This window comes from Gopherus evgoodei, chromosome 2 (genome assembly GCF_007399415.2).
Source record: "Gopherus evgoodei ecotype Sinaloan lineage chromosome 2, rGopEvg1_v1.p, whole genome shotgun sequence".
Taxonomy (NCBI): domain Eukaryota; kingdom Metazoa; phylum Chordata; order Testudines; family Testudinidae; genus Gopherus; species Gopherus evgoodei.
Window position 1 is genome coordinate 68,887,053 of NC_044323.1, and position 14,742 is coordinate 68,901,794.

General features: G+C 42.8%; 1 protein-coding gene across 6 annotated transcripts in view; it reads left to right on the top strand.

The window, feature by feature from the left end:
* Positions 1–5,743, top strand: part of KAT2B (lysine acetyltransferase 2B) — a 69,100-nt gene extending 63,357 nt beyond the window's left edge. For 4 of the 6 annotated variants that reach the window (XM_030550941.1, XM_030550939.1, XM_030550940.1 and 1 more), the window contains one exon: positions 3,838–5,743. In XM_030550941.1, coding sequence (XP_030406801.1) covers positions 3,838–4,031 — 194 coding nt within the window. In that variant the 3' untranslated portion in view covers positions 4,032–5,743. The remainder of the gene's footprint in view (positions 1–3,837) is intronic. The other 2 variants (XM_030550942.1, XM_030550943.1) reach the window with 2 other exon arrangements.
* The last annotated feature ends 8,999 nt before the right edge of the window (positions 5,744–14,742 follow it).

Genomic DNA, 14,742 nt, shown 5'->3' on the forward strand with positions numbered 1-14,742 from the left:
GATTCAACTAAATCAGTTTAGACAGGTTTAGCTACGTCAGTGCAAGGCCGTGTGTTAGATCCTCTTAAATTGGCTTAAGAGTGTCATATGTAGTCTTAGGCCAGGTCCACACAAAAAAGTTAAGTCGACCTAACTACGTCACTCGGGTGTGAAAAATACACACCCCTGAGCAATGTAGTTAAGCCAGCCTAACTCTCAGTGTAGACAGCGCTTGGTCAACTGAAGTATTCTTTCGTTCACCCAGCTGCCACCTCTCGGGAAGGTGGATTAACAACAGTGACAGGAGAACCCCACTGTTTGCTGATGTGAGTGGCTACACAGCACTGCTGCAGCTGTTCTTCTGTAATGGTTTAAGTGTAGACATACCTAAGTTAATGTCAGCAAAGCAATCAACTTTAGCTAAATCAATAGAGGGTACTCTTAATCTGATTTAAGAGTGCCCTCAGAAGGGGATTACGTTAATCTAACTAAATCAGTTTCTAAACACATTTACTGATAAATCAGTTCAACTTTTGTCTGACAAGGTCTGAGTCTCCAGTGTGGGAAGGGCTTGACTTGTATGCAGCTGGCGTATACTACACGATTCCTAGTTTTTGTGAACTCAAGGTTCAGTGCTGCCAATATTCCATGTAAGAAACATGGTGTTCCCTTCATTTCTCCAAAGACATGTACCTCATTCAAGGCCCAGAAAAGAACTCTAACACTGCTCCAAACTCCTGTGATGGTAACACGTTGCTTTCATGCTTCAGTTCCCTTCCCACCTTCACTTACCCGTTTACATGCTGAAATGTCCTCAGTTTGGTGTAACGAATATAGTGGCATACTTTTGTGTTACATTTTTGCATATTCCTACTTATTGTGCACAGTATCTGCTTGGAAATTTGGGGTCATTGGTAGAATTGACGTGCATAAAATGTTTTATTACTTTTGACAGTGGCTTTGGCTTCTGGAATGAATGACTTACACATTCTAGTGGCTGTTTTTCTTTTTTTCTTACGCTACGTTTGCCACTAAGAAAGTGGTTTTTCCTTATGTGAGTTTCTTTCCAGTAGTAGAAAGCTGACATCTGACATCATCCTACTGGTATTTTCCCCACTGCCAATAACATTCATGGTCTTCTTTCACAAACTAGATTTAAGGGCCTTTGGGGATCTAGCTGGAACTTTAAAATGCTATGCAGCTCTGTTTTGACATAGGCAGAACTGTGGCAAAATAGCAATTTGACAGAAATTTGAAAGGTACACCTAATTTGTGTAGGGGTCTGTGTGTGTGTATTGTTCACACGTGTCTGCATTAATTTTTTCTACAATCTAAATACATGTTTGTGCCATTGATTTAATAATGCATTTTGTAAAAATTAAAATAGCGGTTCAGCAGAGATTCTTTTGCAGCCAGGAAGTCTGTGTCAAGAATTTTTATTCCTCTCTCTCTCTCCTCCTTGATTTGTATGTTTTATTTCGGTGGATATGTCATTATATTCAACTAAATAAAACATACAGAACAAGGAGTTTACGAATCAAGTTTAGCAACATTTTGAAATTTCTCCCTAAACCGATATGTGCTTTAGTCATTTGTGGATTGCTCCAGAAAGAGAGACACGAAATAGCTCAGTGGTTGCTTTGTGTTTGTTACATGCAGACTGTACAAATGCTGTTATACCTAATCGGGAGGAAAAAACCCTCTGACGAATTGGGATGAAAATGTTGACTGTATACTCAGATAAAGAACCAGAATTTTAATGACTTTACCCATTTTTAATATATGGAAGATGTTCATTAATTAATTATTTTTGACCAGATTTACTCATTTAATGAAGAAAACAATGGTAAAAATGAAGATGAAAGTGTTGCTGGATTACTGTCAGAGAGACAAATAGTTTACTTACCCGTATGGTTGATTTACATCCTGCTAAAGTCAGTAGGAGCTTGCCTGTGTGAGAACTGAGTTGGGATCTCAAGAATTGGCCCCCAAAATGAACAGAGGACAGAAAGCCCACAGTTAGGTGCTAGATAAATGCAGAGTGTTCCAGATTGTTGGAGGTACAAAATGACAGGAAGTGGATAAGCCTTTGCCTTTATAGTAGCTGTTACTGAGCGTTTTGCCTCATTGCTATTCATAGGTGGAAGCATGAGTGTCTGTTAGCTGTTTCTTTTGTAGAATGCGGTGCAACAAGACTAGCAAATGGCAGAATTATGCAGCTAAGATTTCCAGGCTGTTTGTGGGTACTCAGCGTACCTATTCTTCTTTTCTGAAGAATTTCATGTTAGTCGTAATTTATGTAGGGCTTGTCTCTTGTTTGGGGAGTCATCTTTTTTGCAGATGAATGGCAGAAGGATGGGTGAAAAAAGCTCATAGAATCAGACCCTGCAGAAATAAAGATACTATCACTCCACTGTAACGGAATCACGAATGTCATTTTTGGAGCTGTGCATTCTTCTTTAGGGATCTCTTGGCTTTACAGTGAATGTGCCAGCATCTCCACTGCAAGCAGTGGATTATGTGTTGTCCTTGGCAATGAGTAAGATTTTTCTGGTGCACTGATTAGATATTTTATTAAAATATTTTTTTTCTTTCATGTTTCTAGAGCCTGGGCTCCAGCACTGTTATGATATAGCTTGAACTGGAAAAGCATTCTGGCTATCTGGTTATGCCAGTGCACATAGAAAGCACGTCACTACCTCAGAATTTTTATATCCAGTCAGGGGCGGCTCCAGGCCCCAGCACGCCAAGTGCGTGCTTGGGGCGGCATGCCGCGGGGGGTGCTCTGCCGGTTGCTGGGAGGGCGGCAGGCGGCTCCGGTGGACCTCCGGCAGGCATGCCTGCGGAGGGTCCGCTGGTCCCGTGGCTCCACCCAAGGTGCGGGACCAGCGGACTCTCCGCAGGCACGCTTGCGGGAGGTCCACCCAAGGCACGGGACTGGCGACTGGCAGAGCGCCCCCCTGCGGCATGCTGCCGTGCTTGGGGCGGCGAAATGTCTAGAGCCGCCCCTGTATCCAGTACTAGCACCTCCAAAATAGAAACAAGGTTTTAACAAGACCTAGTGTAGAACTATGGATTGTATGGTCTGGATGTGTGTTGAGTTCATTGATGTGTTTTGTGAGCAAAAATAGTGGAGGACTTTCGTCACTTTGTTTCAAAGCTGCTGAACAGTAGACAGTAAAATACACTTGCTTAGATTGCTGAAAAACAGAAATCTTGTTTCATAAAAACCCTGTATATTTTACTTGGTTTTCCTCTTAATTAAAATATAAAATAGTGTTAGTGATTTACTGTGTGCATAGTATATTACTTTCATGCACTTTTACTTACCATGTGTAATAGAGAGATGTGCATTCTTTGCTGTATTCAAACTGAATGGCATATGTTGATGAACCTGATGCTGTTTTTGTTAATGCAGATAGCTAGAAATTACATGACAGATTGAACTTTTCATTCACATAACCTAGGGCCTCATCCTTCAAGGTGGTGAGCTCAACTTCTGAGGTTGAGGAGACTCAACGCCTTATAGGATCAGAGCCTTACAGAGACAAACAAGAGTATCAGGAGAACAGCAAGTATGCCTTAACCTTTAAATTGAGACATTGTAGGTGCTGCAGAATTGCATTCATTGTTAGCGTCAAAGATGCTTATGTGACATAGGGCTTGATCTGCATTACTGTTCAGTTTTGCTATTGACTTCAGTGAGAGCAGGATCAGGCCCTAAAGGAATAAAAGTAATTAAGAATTAGTAATTTTCCATTTAAAAAAATGAGTTGATGGCAAAGATTGTGTATCCGAAGCACTCTATGCCTTTACTATTATAGGAATCAGATTGCTAATCTTTTTTTTCCTGTGCAGATCTGAAAACCATGAGTGAACGACTCAAGAATAGGTACTACGTGTCTAAGAAATTGTTCATGGCAGACTTGCAGCGGGTCTTTACAAATTGCAGAGAGTACAACCCCCCTGAGAGTGAATACTACAAATGTGCCAATATATTGGAGAAATTCTTCTACACAAAAATTAAAGAAGCTGGATTAATTGACAAGTGACAGTTGTTTCTTTCAACGAATCAGTATGCCTAACTTATAGGCACAGTATGCTATTCACCTTCATGTAGATTTGGGACTTAATACATGTATGTTAAAAAAAAAACTGTGTATTTTAACTAGCACTTTTAAAAACCCTTTCAGTTTTGCAAACATGTATTATACTGAAGTTACAGAAAATGTTTATTTTATTAAAATGAAGCTTTATAATGTATTTAACATTACTTTAAAACTTCTTTTGCATACATATTTGCAGTATGGTCAAGAATAGGCTTTTTATTGGATATCTCCAAAACTTTCATATGGGAATTTGCACGTTTGGGGATTTGGAATCAGAAATTCCCATACAATGAATGTTTTAGTTTATCTAATGCAGTATATATTTGAAGAAGTTTTATTTTTTTCCAGTAAAAACAAAACATTAAGGGAAAATTACAATTTAAGAGGAACTGAAATATGTTTTGTCTCTACCTTTCATTGTAGAGTCCTATATATATATATATTATTTTTTAAAAGAAACAGTCAGCTAGTTGAGACACTATGAGAGAAAAGCAACTTATTCTGGAAAGGAAGTGCTTTGAATCTTTAGGAAAAAATCCTATATAGATGCAAGCTTTTCTATGGATTTTGTTTTTGATAAATATCTGCCTGCAAATAACTTGTGATTTCATAACCACTATTTAAAAAATATCATATTGACTTTGCTTATGCAGGACATAAGTTCCCCAAATAACTCAAAAATTGTGGTAGGCATATCCTATAGTTACATACTTTAGTAGGGATGTTTTTGATGTACTTCAGTGAACCATTCCATTTCCTGGTCATTTAATTGATACTTCTGTAGAGTTCCAGACACAGATCATGAAGGCTGTTCCTTAAGTACATACAAAAATGTTACCATATCACAGCCTCTAGTTTATGTATTTGCCTATGAGGTAAACTGGATTTTCTACCAAGTTCTACTATAAACATTTTATTAATTATATTTAGAATAGTTAGACCCAGGAGTATATTTTAAAAAGTTACACAACTCATGTTAATACATCATTAGGTATCAAATCAAGCACTTCTGTGTATTACTGCTTACACTACATATAAGAGGTACTCTTACCTTTCTAACAGAGAGAGAGAGATTGTCACTTGACATTAATTTTATAATTTAAATTTATAAACTGCTTTTGTGAAGCCTCAACTTTAACTTGGTGTTTTTATATGTACAGATATTACATGGTAAAGTGCAGTAGTTATCAGGTTGAAAATAACTGAGTTGTGACGAAACATATTCTTGCAAAATACCTGTGCAGTGTTAAATCACAATTCTATTCAACAAGTAGATGCCAGAAATTAGTTGGAAGTAGCTATTGTGGTACTAAAGGTATTCAAAATGTTAACATTAGAATTGCCTCAATGCTTAATATCTGAAACCAGTCTGAATTACATTTAGATTTGTAACTATAAAGGTACAATACTAGAATTGTATTAAAGCATCCAGTACTGACCATAAACTATATTGTAAACTGGGCCTACAGATGCACCTGGTTGAGCTTGGTATCCTGTGAAAGTTTGTTATTTTCTGAGTAGATTTTCTTACTGTCTTTAAATCAGATTGTCTCTTCTATATTGAAAGCATTTGTTTTCTAATTTAAAAATTAATATTTTCATAGATATTGTGCAATAAAGCTACAGTAGGATGTGTGGGTTTGCAAATGCTTTAACAGCCGATAAATTTTACATTTGTAAAATTAATATATTGTACTGGTACAGAATAGTTTTAAATTTTATTTATATATATATATACAGACACACACACACACACATTATAGAAAACCTAATTATTTTGGTCTCTTATTTCAATAGATGACTGCTTTGAAGTCAATATTTGATTAGTTCTCACATTTAAAAAAAACACACTGAAGCGGTTTATATTTTCTTGTATTGAACAGAGATTTACAAGACCCAGGTATGCAATTCATTTATCTACCAAGTTGCACTGTGGGTAGCTGCTCTAAAGTTAACACTGCAGGCCAATGAATTCATTTGAAGTGTAAAATCTGCAGAGTTGGGCCCTTCTTCATGAAGAGCAATGAAAATTCCAATAAGTCTGCAAATACAGCGTATGCACTATTCAAGCTGAAACATTCATGCTACAAGTGCCTGTAATGGTTTGAATAAATCTTTATTGGCTTTAGCTGTTTAGTAAAGTTGACAGTCTATATTATTTTTACTTGGATATCTGCTCTTGTGTGGTTCATGATATTTTTTGCCTTCGCAAGAGCCATTTGCTGTCTTCATTAGCTCCTGGCTTTTGATGTGTGTCCAGTTAAATCCCTTGTCTAGATACTAGAGTACCTAGTTTTTGGATTTTAATTCTCTTCTACTAGGACACCACCTGAAGCAGCAGATGGTGATAGGTAAATCCTTCTGCTGTGCTCTGTGCAAGCTGCAGATTATGGATAAACACAGGCATAACTTCCAAAAGAGTGTGATAGCAAAACGATCACATGGTTGAGAGTTGGAACTAATTAGCCTTGCCTCTATGTGACATTTTGTCTGCCACTGTGCGTAAGTTGTAGCTCTGTCAGCCCTTTAGTTTATGCCTATACTGCCATTAAAAACCCACAGCTGGCCTATGCCAGCTGACTCCGACTCATGGAGCTCAGGCTAAGGGTATGTTTAATGGTGGTGTAGACATTCAGGCTGGGTCCCAGAACTTGGGCTCCAACCCAAACCCAAACATCTTCATTGCACTTAATTTAGTAGATTAGCCAGTGAGCAAGCAGATGCCTTTCAGGACTAGCCTAACCAATCATCTGGGTAATTTTGGAAGTGATGCAACAGACCAAAGAGTAGGGCCAAGTTCAGACTCTTGTCTGCAGTGAATCCTACCTGCTCCTACCAGGAATGGAAAACTTATACATAATTTCTTCTTTGCTAGCAGCATCTCCCTCAGTTCTAGACATCTGGGTTGCTTTCCTCTCTCTGCAGCTCACAGAGACAAATCAGTGTTTTGGCATGGCATGGTCTGGTCACCCCTCCCGCCCCCACTCCTGCTTTTAGCCACATGAGTTATTACCAAGCTGCAAAATTTGCATAACATCCTTAGCAAATATTCCAGAGATAACAAAATGACTATATACATTATACCGAGGAAGACAGTCACATGATAACTACTCCACTTAATACCTGACTTGTGAGCCATCCAAGGAGGATAGAATTGTGGGAGAGACTGCTAGCAGAAAAGAAATTTTCCATGCTGCAGTCCAGCATCTCCCCCAATTCTGGGTATCTGGTACAAGTGACTGAACAGATGTAGGGAGGATTATGAAGCAAAAGCTTGTCAGAAAAGAAACACTCTGCTTTTTTTGTGAGCTCGCTTATCTCTGGGCCAGCAACTGCAGCACCTTCCTGCAGGTCCTCTGCTGAAGACAGAAGATCAATCTTGTGCTTAAAGAAGGTTTTAGCTGTAGACCAAGTCCACTTTGCAAATTTCCAATGGTGACACGCTTGTTCCAACTATGAGGTGCTCAGAATGTCTTGGAGCATGCCTTGATCCCTTCTGGGACAGGAGCCTCTAATGATCTGTAGGCTTTCATAATAGATAGTCCACCTAGCAACAGAGAACTTGGAAGTTCTGATTCCCTGGCATTTCAGGTGAAAGGATACAACCAGGGAGCCTGATCTTGTGGATTCTGTACACTTGAGAGAGAGTTTCAACACTCTTCTGACCTCTAAGATATGCCACTCCTTTTCAAGTGGATGTTATGGTTTTGGATAGAATGAAGGACGTATATGTTTTAGGAAGAAAGGATTCTGGTGTCCTGAACACCACCTTGTCCTCATGGATCACGCAGTAAGGTTCCTGTCTAGATAAGGCTGCCACTTGCTTGGCGGACATGACAGCTATGAAGAAATAAATCTTAATGGATAAATAGGCCAACACTGAAGTCAGAGGCTACAAGAGATGACTTCTCAGAACCTTTAAAACTAGTGGAAGGTCTCATTCTGGGAAGAGTGATCTGATTGATGATCTAGCGTTGGACTGCTTGAAGAAATCTGGCTAGATATGGATTGCTAGCAAGACAGAGGATCCTGTACTTGCACACTACTAACAGACACCTGACAAATAATGGTACTGGGCTGATGGCATTTGTCTAAGCCTTCTTGGAGAAAACCCAGAATGGTTAGAATTACAGATTTCTGGGATTTGCACTGTGCTCTTGGCACCAGTTGTTGAATCTGGACCAGACAGAGGAATATACTTTTAGTGTCTATATTCTCGTAGAAAGAAGCAATATCTTAATGACTGTGAAGGACAGACTAAGACCTGCTAGTCACTAGTGGTTGCCTCTCAATATTCAGGCTTAACGGAAGCTGCTTTGGGTCCAGATGAAAAGGACCTTGAGAGAGGATGTCCTGTTTCCAGTGGGGCTCCAATATCAGCTCTATCCATTCTGAGAGCCAGTCTCCTCGACCATGGGGAGTTATCAGTATCACTGTCGCTCATCCTCATTTTGTTTTCTCAACCACCTTCCTCAGTACGGGAAAGGGTGGAAACTTGTAAAGTAGGCTCTGCAGCTGTCATAACATTTTCCCAGATTTGGACCTTAGCGTCCAAAATATGGGTGTTAGCATGAAAACCTCCAAGCTTAGTTACCAGCTTGGACCTGGTAAAGCTGCCACCACCCAAAAAATTAGAGTGTTTTGGGGCACTCTCATCCCCCCAACAACCTTCCCTGGGGACCCCAAAGACCCAAATTCCTTGAGTCTTACAACAAAGGGGAATAAACCATTTCCCCCCCCCTTCTCCCTTCCAGGTGTTCCCTCCCTGGGTTCCTGGAGAGATACACAGAAGCAAGCTCTGTGAATCTAAACAGAGGGACTCCACCCTCCCTATTTTCAGTCTTGGAAAACACAAGTACAGAGAGAGAGCTAATCTCTCCTCTTCCTCCCTCACCCAGAGGGTATGCAAAGTCAGGCTAGTAAATCTAACACACACAGATTTCCCCCTGACTTCTTCCTCCCACCAATTCCCTGGTGAGCTACAGACTCAAGAAGAAACTCCAACAGGTCTTAAAAAGAAAGCTTTATGTAAAAAGAAAGAAAAATACATAAAAATGGTCTCTCTGTATTAAGGTGACAAATACAGGGTCAATTGCTTAAAAGAAATATGAATAAACAGCCTTATTCAAAAGAGCACAATTCAAAACACTCCAGCAACTACACACATGTGAATACAAAAGAAAAAAACAATAACCCCTATTGTTTTATGATCTTTGTACTCACAACTTGGAAACAGAAGATTAGAAAGCAGGAAACAGAAAAACCCTTCCCATAGCCGAGAGGGACAGACTCCAGACAAGACAAAGAACTCACACCCAAAACTTCCCTCCACCCAGATTTGAAAAAGTCTTGTTTCCTGATTGGTCCTCTGGTCAGGTGTTTCAGGTTACTCCTTTTCAGGTGAAAGAGACATTAACCCGTAGCTATCTGTTTATGACACGCCCCCCAAATTGCAGACAGTGGGGAAGCTCACTGGCGGCGATTTCCTTCTAGAACTTTAAAATAAACAGATTAATACAACACATGCACCTTTACATATACCACTAAGTATATAACTAACAGACTTCTACATTTTAAGAACACCTTTTAACTACTGGATTGTGGGAAACTCTCACGGGAGAGAGCATCAACTACTTTGTTAGAAGCTCCTGAGATGTGCTAAATTTCAAAATCAAAATCTTGGAGAGCTAAACTCCAACGAAGAAGTTTCTTGTTGTTCCCCTTGGCAGTATGAAGCCACTTTAGCGCAGCATGGTCAGTTTGTAGCTGGAACTGCCGTCCCCAAACATATGGGTGTAGCTTTTCCAGGGCATACACAATGGCATAGCATTCCTTTTCACTGACTGACCAGTGACTTTCCCTCTCAGACAGTTTCTTGCTGAGAAACACGACAGGATGGAAGTTGCGATCCGTTGCTTCCTGCATGAGAACTGCTCCTATACCACGCTCAGATGCATTCGTGGTTACTAGGAATGGCTTGTCAAAGTCCGGGGCCCTGAGCACAGGGTCAGACATGAGTGTCGCCTTAAGTTGGGTAAAGGCCTTTTGACACTTATCAGTCCAGTTAACTGCATTTGGCTGGGTCTTTTTGGTCAGGTCGGTCAGTAGGGCAGCGATTTGGCTGTAGTGTGGTACAAATCGCCTGTAGTACCCGGCCAAGCCTTAGAAGGATTGGACCTCTTTCTTTGACCTTGGGACAGGCCACTTTTGGATAGCATACACCTTGGCCTGTAGGGGGTTTATGGTTCCTCGACCCACCTGGTGCCCGGTAAGTCACTCTGTTATGGCCTATTTGACACTTTTTGGCCTTAACAGTAAGTCCGGCCTGCCTGATGCGCTCAAAGACCTTTTCCAGGTGTAGTAGGTGTTCGGGCCAGGAGTCTGAAAAAATGGCCACATCATCGAGGTAGGCAACTGCATATTCTCCCAGTCCTGCTAGTAGACCATCTACCAGCCTCTGGAAGGTGGCAGGTACATTTTGCAGCCCGAAAGGAAGGACATTAAAATCATACACCCCCGCATGGGTGACGAATGCTGACCTTTCCTTGGCAGGTTCATCTAGCGGTACTTGCCAGTACCCCTTGGTTGTCTATTGTAGAGATGAACTGGGCACGTCCCAACTTCTCCAATAGCTCATCGGTGCGTGGCATAGGATAGTTGTCCGGACGAGTTACCGCATTTAGCTTACGGTAGTCCACGCAAAAGCGTATTTCCCCATCTGGTTTGGGTACCAGAACCACTGGAGATGCCCATGCACTGGTAGATGAGCAGATTATACCCATCTGTAGCATGTTCTGGATCTCCCGTTCTATAGCAGCTTGGGCATGAGGAGACACCCGGTAGGGTGGGGTTCTAATGGGGTGAGCATTACCTGTGTCAATGGAGTGGTATGCCCGTTCAGTCCGTCCTGGGGTGGCTGAGAACAATGGGGCGAAGCTAGTGCACAGCTCCTTGATTTGTCGCTGCTGCAGACGTTCCAGGGTGGTTGAGAGGTTCACCTCTTCCACGCCACCGTCTTTTTTTCCTTCGTAGTAGACACCGTCAGGCCACTCAGCATCATCTCCCTGGACTGTAAACTGACAAACCTGTAAGTCTCTGGAATAGAAAGGCTTGAGAGAATTAACATGGTACACTCTGGGCTTTAGTGAGGAATTGGGAAATGCTATGAGATAGTTCACAGTTCCCAGGTGCTCTTGGACTGTGAATGGCCCTTCCCATGATGCTTCCATCTTATAGGCCTGTTGTGCCTTCAAGACCATAACCTGGTCTCCTACCTTGAAGGAACGTTCTCTGGTATGTTTGTCATACCAGGCCTTTTGCTCTTCCTGAGCATCCTTTAGGTTCTCTTTAGCAAGGGCTAAAGAGTGTCAGAGGGTGTTTTGTAGGTTGCTTACAAAGTCCAGAATGTTAGTTCCTGGAGAAGGCGTAACCCCTCCCATTGCTGCTTCACCAACTGTAATGGCCCCTTAACCTCATGACCATACACAAGTTCAAACGGTGAAAACCCTAAACTGGGATGTGGTACAGCCCTGTAGGCAAACAGCAACTGCTGCAACACTAGGTCCCAATTATTGGAGTGTTCGTTGACAAATTTACGTATCATGGCCCCCAAAGTTCCATTAAACATTTCCACCAGGCCATTGGTTTGATGGTGGTACGGGGTGGCAACCAAGTGGTTCACCCCATGAGTTTCCCACAGTTTTTTCATGGTCCCTGCCAGGAAATTAGATCCTGAATCTGTAAGGATGTCGGAGGGCCAACCTACCCTGGCAAAAATGTCTGTTAGGGCCAGGCACACCGTGTTAGCCCTGGTGTTGCCTAGAGCTACTGCTTCCAGCCATCGGGTAGCAAAGTCCACGAAAGTCAGTACGTACTGCTTTCCTCTGGGTGTCTTTTTTGGGAAAGGACCCAGAATATCCACAGCTACTCGCTGAAATGGGACCTCAATTATGGGGAGTGGTTGGAGAGGGGCCTTGACCTGGTCTTGGGGTTTTCCCAGTCTTTGGCATACCTCACAAGACCGGACATACTTGGCAACGTCCTTGCCCATCCCCTCCCAGTGGAAGGACTTCCCCAACCGGTCCTTGGTTCTGTTCACCCCAGCATGGCCACTGGGATGATCATGGACTAAGCTTAAGAGCTTCCCCCGGTACTTAGTTGGAACCACCAACTGTTTTTGCGGCTGCCATTCTTCCCGGTGTCCACCAGAAAGAATCTCCTTGTATAAAAGTCTTTGGTCTATATCCTTGTATAAAAGTCTTTGGTCTATAACAAACTGGGATCGATTAGAAGAGCTGAGAGGCGGTGGGGTGCTCCGTGCCGCCGCCCAAGCTTTCTGCAGGCTGTCATCTGCTTCCTGCTCAGTCTGGAACTGTTCCCTTGAGGCTGGGGTCACCAGTTCTTCCTCAGAATGTGGACTTGGGCTTGGTCCCTCTGGAAGCGATGTAGGTGATGGGGTTGTTTCCGTTGCTGGTGAACCACTCTCCGCTGGTGCACCTGAGGGAATTTCAGGCTCTGGCTGAGCCCTTTGGGTACGGCTGTCTGTTGCTTCTGTCAGTTCTGGCTCGCTGGCGCCCTCTGGCGTTGAGTTTGAAGATGTGGTTGCAATTGGTGGTGCTGGTTGCTAGTTTCAGTTCCGGGCCTGGGACTGGAGGTGCTGTGGCTGTTTCAGTGGTTGGCATGGAATCCGGGTCCACTACGTCTGTCTGAGTCTCTGGTAACACAGACGGGGCACCTGTGGGCGGCTCAGGAACAGGAATGGGTCTGGAAACTTGCCTGGTTTGGCTACGTGTAACCATTCCCACTCTCTTGGCCCACTTCACCTGGTTGGCCAAGTCTTCCCCCAGTAGCATGGGGATGGAATAATTGTCATAGACTGCAAAAGTCCACATTCCTGACCAGCCTTTGTACTGGACAGGCAGTTCAGCTGTAGGCAAGTCTACAGCTTGTGACATGAAGGGGTAAATTGTTACTTGGGCCTTTGGGTTGATGAATTTGGGGTCGACGAAGGATTGGTGGATAGCTGACACTTGTGCCCCCGTGTCTCTCCACGCAGTAACCTTTCCGCCCACTCTCAAATTTTCCCTTAGCTCCAAGGGTATTTGAGAGGCATCTGGGCCTGGGGATCTTTTGTGTGATGGTGGTGTAATGCACTGCACTCGGTTGGCGGTCTTTGGGCAGTTGGCCTTGATATGTCCCAGTTCATTACACTTAAAGCATCTTCCATCTGACTGGTCACTGGGTCGAGGTGAGTTACTGGAGACTGGTGAGGTGGAAGAATAGGGCATCTGTGACTTTACTTGGGTTGTATGTGGTGTCTCTGTCTGTCCTCGGTTGTAGGGTTTATTGTCGGTGTGCCTCCTGGGGTATTCGTTCCCCTTGACCGTAGCTTTCTTGCTTTCTGCCACTTCCATCCATCTGGCTCCAATCTCCCCCGCCTCGGTGAGATTTTTGGGTTTTCCATGTTGCATGTACCGTGTTATGTCCTCAGGAACACCATCCAAGAACTGCTCCATTTGTATGAGGAGGTGCAGTTCATCTATGGATTTAACATTGTTTCCTGATATCCAGGCCTCATAATTTTTCCCAACGTAGTAGGCGTGTTTGGGAAATGACACCTCTGGTTTCCACTTTTGGGTTCTGAAACGCCGACGGGCATGATCCGGGGTTATCCCCATTCTGTATCTGGCCTTGGTTTGAAAAAGTTTATAGTCGTTCATTTGCTCCTTAGGCATTTCAGCTGCCACCTCTGCTAAAGGTCCACTGAGCTGTGGCCTCAATTCTACCATGTACTGGTCTTCAGGGATGCTGTACCCAAGACAGGCTCTTTCAAAATTTTCCAAGAAGGCCTCAGTGTCATCACCTTCCTTGTAGGTGGGAAATTTCTTGGGATGTGGAACCATAATTGGTGAAGGGTTGTTAGGATTGGCTGGAGCCTGTTGCTTAGCCTTTTCTAATTCCAGGGCCTGTCGGTGGGCTTCCCTCTGGAGTTCTATCTGTCTTCTGTGGGCTACCTTTTCTTCTTCTTGTTTCCTTCTGTGAGCTGCCTCATCTTCTTGTTGTTTTCTTTTATGGGCTGCCTCTTCCTTGGCTAGTTCTGCATTAATTAGTTTTATCTGTCTCTTATGTTCATTTTCTTTGTCTATGGCTTGTTGCGGTGCTCTCTCCTGCCTTAGGCTTTCCTTGGAACTCATGTTTTCTGCTTTCTTGTGCTGAGGCGCCCTCTGGTGTTTATTGTCTGAACTGCAGCTTCTCTGTTGCCTCCTGGGGTCTGCCTAGCAACAGTGCCTTTTTCCTTTTCTTTCTCTAGCTAATCTTTTAAATGTAAAGTAAACCAGAAAAACCACTTTATTTGCATGTGTATTGTGCTGGTATTTGACTCCTAATGGGAGTGCTATTGTGTGACAAAAGACCCGTAATAGTTCCTTAATGGTTCCTTGCTTAATATGCAAGCCAGAAACTGCAAGAGAGAGCGGAGAGAAAAAAAATTCTCTCTGGTTCCTTTTAAAACCAAACTGTTTCTCTTTGCCTAAAAGCCCTAGCAGATAAAAAGAAAATAATAATATTCCTACTGGCTTCTGGATTCTATCTTCCCCACAAACGCTGCCACCATGTCATAACATTTTCCCAGATTTGGACCTTAGCGTCCAAAATA